The sequence below is a fragment of the Corvus cornix genome, chromosome 4 (assembly GCF_000738735.6).
Source record: "Corvus cornix cornix isolate S_Up_H32 chromosome 4, ASM73873v5, whole genome shotgun sequence".
Lineage (NCBI taxonomy): Eukaryota > Metazoa > Chordata > Aves > Passeriformes > Corvidae > Corvus > Corvus cornix.
The window spans coordinates 25193489-25202793 of record NC_046334.1 but is presented as its reverse complement, the minus strand read 5'-3'; the positions used below and the strand labels follow the sequence as shown (position 1 = coordinate 25202793).

Genomic DNA, 9305 nt, shown 5'->3' with positions numbered 1-9305 from the left:
TTTTAATACTCAGCTCTTTGCAATAGAAAGTCTATGATTAAGATTATTCAATATCATTATTCCTCCTCAATAGGTAGGGACACATCTAATTTCTCTGACAAGAATACCTTTATCACATATGCTTCTTTTCTTTTACATCACAGCTATAGACTGAAGTATGCAGAAAATTTTGGACTTAGCCATACACAAGCCTTCAAAATTTCCCTCTTTCCAGACCCAGTTTGCTGACATCAGTTAAAAGATCTTCCTGTGAACTGGGAAAAAAAGGTCATTTACTGCAGCAATTTTTTAAATGTTTTTGTTCTTAAACTTTAACATGATTTTTAATTCTTAAATAAAAGCCAAACGTTTCCATGTCAATGTGTTTTTGATGTTTCCATATTTCATATGTTCTCTAAATCATGGATTAAGTTAGCAAACAGCTGTAGGTTTATGACACAGGTGGGGGGGGATTACCTTTGGAGATCTGGGTTTTTTGCAGGTGTTAGACACTGAAAATTTAACACTTGCCACGTCTAAGAGTAACCACAAACTAAGAGACGCAGAAGTGAAAGGCTTCCAATTCCCATTTCCCAGGATCAGAGCTTCCTATATCTACAAAGCACCCACTCAGTGCTGGATGCTGGACTGAAAGGACTGCATCAAGGAACAGAGTCCCATTCTTACAAATGCTTTAATTACTAAATGGAATGGTTTTTCTATTTTTAAAATGCAAGAGCGGCACCATAAGAGAATTCTTAAGCAAAAGCATATGTAGAATTCTCATTCACCTGAAGTTACTTAATAATTAAAATTATATATTTTGGGCATTGATTTTTCTTTTACTTTTCTTCCTTCCTACAATCAGCTCAGATTTGCCATCTACCACTCCTACACAGATCCAAATAAACATTTATTTATCTTTAAGCCCAGACCACCCACACTTCTAAAGCTACATATTAATAGATCACAAAATGTTGTGCATAGCTATGAAAAGTGATTTTATACCCACAATGCTATTATACTCAGAATCTACTGAACAGCTTCTGGAATGCAAAGGGATACTTACTGTGAATTTAGAAAGAAATCATTGCTACAAAATCACACATCTAACAGATAAATGATGACATGCTAACTGCTTTCAGACAGTATAAGAATAGAAATTGGATGAAGAAATAAATAGTTTTGCATTATAGTTACAGATTAGATGACAAATTTCTTTGCTGATACTGTGGTTTAGTCTGGGGTTTGGTCTCTCTATTGTCAACTCTACTAGTTTCAAAACACAGTAGCGTTTCAAGTCAACAAACAAAATGTGTATTTTCTGCAGCTGACTTTAAATTGAATGCAGTGAAAATTAGACCTGGAAAGCTCAAGAAGCAAACAGAGGAATGCATGGTGTGATGTCTTTAGCTTCTTTCTGGTTTACCTCTAACAGGGATGAGTTGGATTTTATAACTCTTCAGAATTTACATGAACCTTGTTTGCGGGTTTCATTTCTGCTTTCAGTAACTGCAGTGTGGCTTAAATGATCCAGAGCCAAAACCATGAGGGAAAGGACTGTCCTTTCAGCTCCTTGTTTCAACATTCAGGGAAAGAAAAGGAAGAAAATTGTGGTCTGCAGCCAATGCTGCTGCTACCTGCTTAGTGTCTCAATGACAGATTACAATCTCTAAGTCTCCATCCCTCAAAGCAGGGATGTATCCTCTATCCTTTTTCTTAGTTTTCTTTTTAATTTTGCAGAAGGCAGAGAAAAATTAGAGAAGATGCATGTTATAATGTCTTTTTTAGAACTCTCTCGTTCTGCAAATAGTTCTTGGAAATGTGTTTTTCAAGCAAGCACAAACAAAAACTCTCAAATATACTAAGCACTTAAAAATCCTCAAACCCTATGCATCCTTCTTACATATGTTATACCTTTAAATAGTATTTTCTAAAATCTCATAGATTTATTATTCCATAATTCCTGGCATACCTAGATTAGCTTTAAGAACTTTAAACAAAATCTTTCTTTGCTGTCATTGCATTTACAAACCTCCCACAATCTCAGCATCAGAAAGTCTGTTATTTTTAAATAAAAGGAACAGAGGAGCTCTACCCAGTAAGTTGAAATAGCCTCCTTAATGGACCACAAAAGTGCAAGTTGTCATAACACTGGAATGCATATGGGTCTCTATCATTTGCCAGATAACATATGTTCTTTCTCTTCCTCTGCTCTTTCAGAGATGACTCTAAAGCAAATAAACATGAATTTTCTAATAAGCCATAAGAGAAAAAAAATTTACTAAAAAGCTACTGACATGACTAAGTCATGACAATATTCTCTTCAAGATGCAATTACAGGTACATAACTGGTTAGACTTCTCATAAGAATGCATGTGCAGTGTAAGAGAATGACATTTACATCATACATTTATACCCTACAAGCTACAGCACACCCCGTCGGGGAAGCAAGTTTAACCTACATATAGCCCCACACATACACAGAATGTACTGTGCTGTATAACACAAAATAAACACCTTCATTAAGTTCAAAATATGAGCTGAACTGAGAGCTGTCACCATCAACAAATCTTTGCAGAGGCCAGTAAGGGAAATACTCTTTTATGCAGGAGTCCATGGAGGATAAGAAAGAGAATGTGGTGTTTCCACCCCATCTAGGTAAAAAAACACGAAGCAAACTGACGCCAACATGATGTGCTGATTTCTCCTAGTTCAGATAAAGTTTTAGCCTGCTCGGAGACAGAAAGAGAGAGGAAGAATATTGTCACTTCATCTAGAAGACAGGAAATCCTAACAAATTTGGCAATACTGTAATTTGGAGATATACAAAAGAGAACCATAACAATGAGTATTGAGAAGCATTACAATCACCAAAACCAGCCTGAAAATAAAATTTATAATCAGAATTAAACCTCTGTTATCAAGGCAGGTCTACAACAAAGCTTTATTTCTTAATTCATTCCTAGGATAAGTGAGTGGCTCAGAAGAGAGACACTTTGTCACCCCTTACCCTTAGGTCCCAGAGGTGCAGTTATCAAAGAGTTGTACATCATCAGATGCTAAATCTACCTAAAATTGCCAAGCTTACACCAAAGAGTGCAGAAACAGGATATAATCACCACCATCACTCAACAGTTGATGGACATTTGTAATCACATTGGTCCTTGAGAAAGTATAGTAAGAAAAATAGGAGAGCACCCAATGTGTTCTCACTCATTCCTCTGTCTTTTTCCACTCCTAGGCCATGCTGAAGATCTTCAGGAAAACAGATTCATATTACGCTGAAAGTTCAACATAGTAACTGATGTCATCCTTAAGGCCAGTGACCATACATGAAGAAACCAGGATGTTGATACATCTGCAAAAATCAAAGCATTACTAAAATGTCTTCAGACATCACATCACACCAAGAGTGCTTCTGCTGCTTCACGTTTAGTTACTGCAAATTACCTTGGTCTACAATTTATCTCTGTTTGTGTTCACTTTTACCTCCCTGTACCTTTTTTTTTTTAAGCATGCCACCAGTAATGCTTAAATTTTAACCAAGGTGTATCTATAACAACTGGTAACAAACCAGAAGTTCAGTATCAAAAACTTGGCAAAAATGTGATAAAGGCTGTTAATGACTTCAAAATTCTACTTACATCTTTCACTGCATACCTTTGCTCTACTTTCTAATGTCTGATAACCCCCTACTTTCCCATTGATTTTCCTTTTCTTCATTTAACTTCCTCCCATTTGTCTGCTCAGATTTCTGATTTCCACCTGTGTTATCTACCCTGAGGATGCAATCATTACATTACCACATTTCTTTTTTATATTAGCTAATGCAAACAAATTCCACTTATTTTTCAGGATGCAGATTCTCCCTTACTGGTCAATCTGCACTGGAAGGAAGAACCTTTTGTCCACAAGGAAAAGCCCAAACACGTGCCTGGAATAAAGCAGTAATTCCAGAAGTGGCTGAAAACTGTATCTTTTAATGCACTGTTAATTCTTCTAATTGGTGAATTCCTATGGACTAGGAGAAACCACTAACACACAGACTCACATGCAAGTTGATCCATTTCATAAGACTAGCCCATATTATGGGCTACATCTGGGGAGAGTAGGGGGGAAATGAAGATAACTTGAATAATCACAAGAGGAGTTAAAGATTTCCCAGAAGGAGAGAAATCCCCCATTATCAACATGCAGGGAAGAAATTGTCCAGTTATTTAGTGGCTGGGCAGAGGCACAGCAAAGCACTAAGGCAGAAGGCTCTTGACACACTATGTATGAGGCAATGGTTTGTCACCAGCTGGCCCCCAAGGAAAGGTTACTGATGAACAAGACTACTTCAGGAATGCCCTACTGCAAGAGCCCCTCTGCTTACAGGGGGAAAAGACTAGAGGGTTTAGAAGACTTCCAGGTATCATGATGGTGATTAAAATACAAAAGTTTATCACCACCTCCCAGGTTGTGGAGTAGAGGAAGATGCCTCCTTCAGTATCTTGGTTTGTTTCCAGTTCTCCAGGAGCACCAATAACAGAGTGCATGGTTACCTCCTTTTCATGCCAGCTCTGAAGTACAAGAGCTCACCTGGAGCCAAGACTCGTACCACAGACCCTGAAAAAGAGCTTGGCCAAACCAAGAACTATTTTCTACATTTTTATCACTCACTGCAACTCCTAGAGCAACATAAACAAAGCTGCTCTCTTCATGATAGCCCTTCCTGCTCACAGTCTTTGAGTAGAAGGTTTCCTTTTGTGGGGGAAAAGATAAGAGGATAATTGTAAAAGGTGGATATGTTTAAAGTTTAAGCCTGCTACACAATGTAGTATGAAACTTGGACATCACTACGATGATCCTGGATTAACCTGCAAGGAGAACCAGCTTCCTTTCCTGGCAGTCCATAGGATGCTCTTCTGTTTTTCCTCCTGTGTCTGTCTCTCATGCCTCCTTCTCATTCACATTTGGCTTTATTATCCCAGGTTCATTCATTACCAGGACGTAACTATTTCTTTCTACTCTCTAAACAGGATTATGGCAGCATGGGGACACTTTCAAAATTCAGTGCAGCGTGAGTGATGTACACATACATGACATCACAGTGCATGACACCTGCAGCCCTAGAAAGTCTGTGCTATTAATGCATCAAAACCTACAAGAAAAAAGAAATTAACAAAACCACAATCACTGGTTATCTTCTTCAAAACGCTCAGGAACCCTTCAGGAGGCGTCTGGCCGCTTAAATCAAAAGCACACGATTGCTATCCATCAGCCCCGCCGTGGAGTCAGGCAGCGGCAGCGCTCCCCGACGGCGCCTGCCCCGCTGCCTTTCAGCACCACGGACGCCCGCGCCCAGCGCCAGAGGCCGGGGCCGCCCCTCTCTCCTCCCCAGGAGATGGCGATTTCCTAAAATCGCATTATTGATTTTCTTCTAGGCATTCCTGGGGCCACCGGTGCACGACTTTTTTTTTTTTTTTTTTTTTCCCCCCATGGTGTTGGAGGAAAAAGAAAGCACGGTGATGGGATTTTCTTTTTGGCTTGGGATACTAAATGAAAAGCACCATGAGCTCAACCTTCACAGAGTTTTTATAGATTAAATTGTATTAGAGCTGTACAAATGGTGTACTTCTTGAGCTCAGAGTGAATTTAGACAAAAGAGAAAAAATGATAGAGAAGAAAATGCCTTTTGTTCCAATAAACTACTGTCAGACCCAAAATATCAATGACTCCTGATTTGAAAAAAAAAAAAATTAATTAATTAAGTAGGCCACCTGAAGATAAAGACAGTTTGGTTTTTCATCAAATGTACTGAGGAAACACATTGTGGTTCTCCCTAGGTCTCCTCTTTAAGTGCTGGTTTTCCCCAAATTCATCTAAGTTCTGCACAAACTCAGAAACATGTCTACGTTCACCCAGGACCAACTGCTGTGAATTTTCTTCTGATGGAAAAGGCTTTGTTCCGTTCAAAGGTATACATTCTGCAATGCTTTCCCAGGCTGAAAGCAAAAGGGCTCTCTGTCAACCCCTGGCCCTCCAAAACCTCCATTCAACCTCACCGGCAAAGAATAAAGGGAGTTTTATAGATGAGTTGAACATTTTTCTCTATTAGGATTAAGCAGTTTCTGCAAAGGCACGGTGAGTTGATTCACTTCGTTAGCAGAGAGCTCGGGAACCATTACAAAGACCCTGAAGTGCACTTTAATTCCAGGACACTGTGGGTTACGCTGTTTGCCCTTCCCCCAGGTTCAGTTTGGGTCATGCTGCCCTCGGGGACGGGTCCTACTGGCTCTCCTCTGAGGACCATCTCAAGTCCTCAGAAGTATCACAGCTGGTTTAACTCCCTCTGAGATTTAACCAGAGCTGATACTTGATTCCCACTGAGGACCTGAGCTTCTGCACTCATTACCCACGCTACAAGTGTTCCGGGACAAGGAGCACATTTCTAAGGACACTGGTGAGGATGGCGGTATGAGGGCTGCGCTGATTAACGGAGCTCCCCCGGCCGCGCTCCCCGGCAGTGCCGGGCCGTGCCGGGCCGTGCTGGGCAGTGCCGGGCAGTGCTGGGCCGTGTTGGGCAGTGCCGGGCCGTGCCGGGCCGTGCCGGGCCGTGTTGGGCAGTGCCGGGCCGTGCCGGGCAGTGCCGGGCCGTGCCGGGCCGTGCCGGGCCGTGCCGGGCCGCGCGGGGCTCACCTGGAGGAGGCGGCGGCCGCGCGCGGCGTGCTCGGGCAGGCGCGCGCGGTACACGGCGCGCTCGAACCGCGGCTCGTTGTCGTTGGCGTCCTCCACGCGCACGCTGAGGCGGCACGCGGCGGCGCGCGGGGGCACCCCGCCGTCCCGCGCCACCACGCGCAGCTCCAGCGCCGCCTGCCGCTCCCGGTCCAGGCGCGCGCGCGTGCTGACGGCGCCGCTCCGCGCGTCGATGCGCAGCAGGGCCAGGGCGGCCGCGTCGCCCTCCAGCTCGTAGCGCACCTCGGCGTTGGGCGAGCCCGGCTCGTCGGCGTCGGAGGCGGTGAGGCGGAGCACGGCGGTGCCGGGGGAGGCGGCCTCCGAGACGGCGGCGCGGTAGTGGGGCTGCGGGAACGCGGGCGCCTCGTCGTTGAGGTCGGCGACGCGCAGCAGCAGCGGCTCCTCGGCGGAGAGCGGCGGCGTGCCGCCGTCCGTGGCCACCAGCCGCAGCTCGTAGAGGTCGCGGCTCTCGCGGTCCAGTGGCCCCGCCACGCAGAGGAAGAAAACGCCGGACCCGGCCGCCCGCAACGCGAAAGCGCCGTCGCCGCCCAGCAGGGCCAGCGCGATGCCCCCGCCGCCCTCGGCTCCCTCCGCGTCGCCGCCCTCGTCGGCGTCCGAGACGGAGACTCGGGCCACGTAGTCGCCGGGCCGAGCCCCTTCGGAGACCCGCGGACCGCCGGTCTCGGTGAGGTAGAGCAGACGGATGGAGGGCCGGTTGTCGTTCACGTCCAGCACGGCCACGGAGACGAGGACGCTGGAGACTTCGGGCTGGGCGCCGCCGTCCCGCGCCTCCACGACCAGGCGGTGCAGGGCCCGCGCCTCGCGGTCCAGCGGGCGGCGGAGGCGCAGGACGCCGCTGCGCTCCTCCACCGCGAAGTAGCCGTCGGGGTCACTCTGCCGGCGATTGATGGCGTACCGCACCTCGCCGTTGGCACCCAGGTCGGGGTCAGTGGCCCGTAGGCGGCAGACGGCGGTGCCCGGCGGCGCGTCCTCCCGCAGCCGCGCCCTGTACTCGCCGCGGCTGAATGCGGGCGCGTTGTCGTTCTCGTCCAGCACCCGCACCAACACCCGCAGGCGGCCGCGTCGCCGCGGGCTGCCGCCGTCCCACGCCTCCACCACCAGCCGGTGGACCTCCGCCCGTTCGCGGTCCAGCCGCCGCAGCAGCACCAGCTCCAGCGGCTCTGGCCGCACATAGCGCAGCTGGAAGAGCGGCGGCTCCCCCGCCGCGCCGCCCTCCTCCAGCAGCGCGTAGCCCTGCGTGCCGAAGCGGCCGGCGTCGGGGTCGCGGGCAGCCGGCAGGCGGAAAGCGGTGCCGGGCGGGCTGAGCTCGGAGATGTTGAGCTGCAGACTGTCCTTCGGGAAGCGTGGCGGGTGGTCGTTCACGTCGGTGACAGCGATCTCCACCTGCACCACCTCGCCGCGCAGCGTGGCCGCCGCGAAGCTGTAGCGCGCCCGCCGCTCCCTGTCCAGCCGCCGCGCCGTGCGGATGATGCCCGTCTCCGGCTGGACGTGGAAGTCCGCCAGCACCGCCGACTCGCCGCTCCCCTCGGACAGCAGGAAGCCACCCGGCGGGTCCGCGCCCGCCGGCAGCCCCGCGCGGATATCGCCTACCAGCGTCTCGGCCGGCAGCCCCTCGTCCACTGCCAGGCTGAGGTTATACACCGGCGCCGCGCCGCCGCCCGCCGCGCACAGCCACAGCGGCACCAGCAGCGCCAGCGCCCATCCCGTCGGGGGAGCGCCGCCCTGCCCGCCCCGGCACCTGCCGGCTCGCAGCCGCCGCGCCATGCTTGGCCGCTAAGCCGGCATCGCGGGCAGCCTGCGCTCTGCTACTCGCCACCGCCAGGCAGGTGCCTCCGCCTCGCCGCCGCGGGAGCAACTCCCGAACGCCGCCGCCGGTGATGGGAAGGACGAGCGTGTGCGAGGGGGCGGGAGAGCAGCTCCCGCCGCCACCGCCCCGCGCAGCCCCCGCCCCGCCGCCCCCCCGCAGCTCTGGAGGCCACCGCCCGCCCACCCACCCGGCACCCCGCGGCGTCCCCCGCGCACAGACGTGTTGCGCTGGGTCGGGATGGCGCGGCGCTGCTCCAGTGCCGCTCAGACTTCGGAGAGGTCTTCGCCGAAATTGATTCCTCGGGGAATCAGCTGGCTTCCTGCTGATGGGGCAAAGTGTGACGAGCACACGGGCTGCCTCTCGATGCAGAGGCATGGCTTGTGAAAGAGGAGAATTTAAATGAAATAGAAATCTGCGAGGATAAACGAGTTTGCACAATTCAACAAGGATTTGTCTCGCCTTAGTATTCTGGTCCTCATTTTCCATTAAAAGGCTGGCTTGTTATCATAGCACTAGGTCAGTAAATAGCAACTCAGCATGGCAGGAAAGCATTTACCAGAAGTAACCTTTAAGTAGATGCTTTGATCAGCTTCAGCAAGACCAGAACTTCTTTCCTTTACCACTATTCCTAACTCCCATATCTATGTCAGAATGGTCTAAGAATGAATTAGTGCTTCTTCAGTGACACTGAGAATATACAGCATCATAAAAATGCTAAATACCAACCATCCTTCTATCCATGAAAGCTAAGTACAATACTTCAGTGGTTACCAGTCTC

At 49.3% G+C, this 9305-nt stretch overlaps 1 protein-coding gene across 1 annotated transcript; it reads right to left on the bottom strand.

Annotated features, from left to right (window-relative positions):
• Positions 1-2994: 2994 nt before the first annotated feature.
• LOC120409955 (protocadherin-23-like) lies at positions 2995-8484 on the bottom strand. Its single transcript, XM_039551573.1, has 2 exons — positions 6664-8484; positions 2995-3051 (listed from the first exon to the last, which is right to left on the bottom strand). Exons 1-2 carry the CDS (start codon positions 8482-8484, stop codon positions 2995-2997), a joined length of 1878 nt encoding a protein of 625 aa, XP_039407507.1.
• Between the last annotated feature and the right edge of the window lie 821 nt (positions 8485-9305).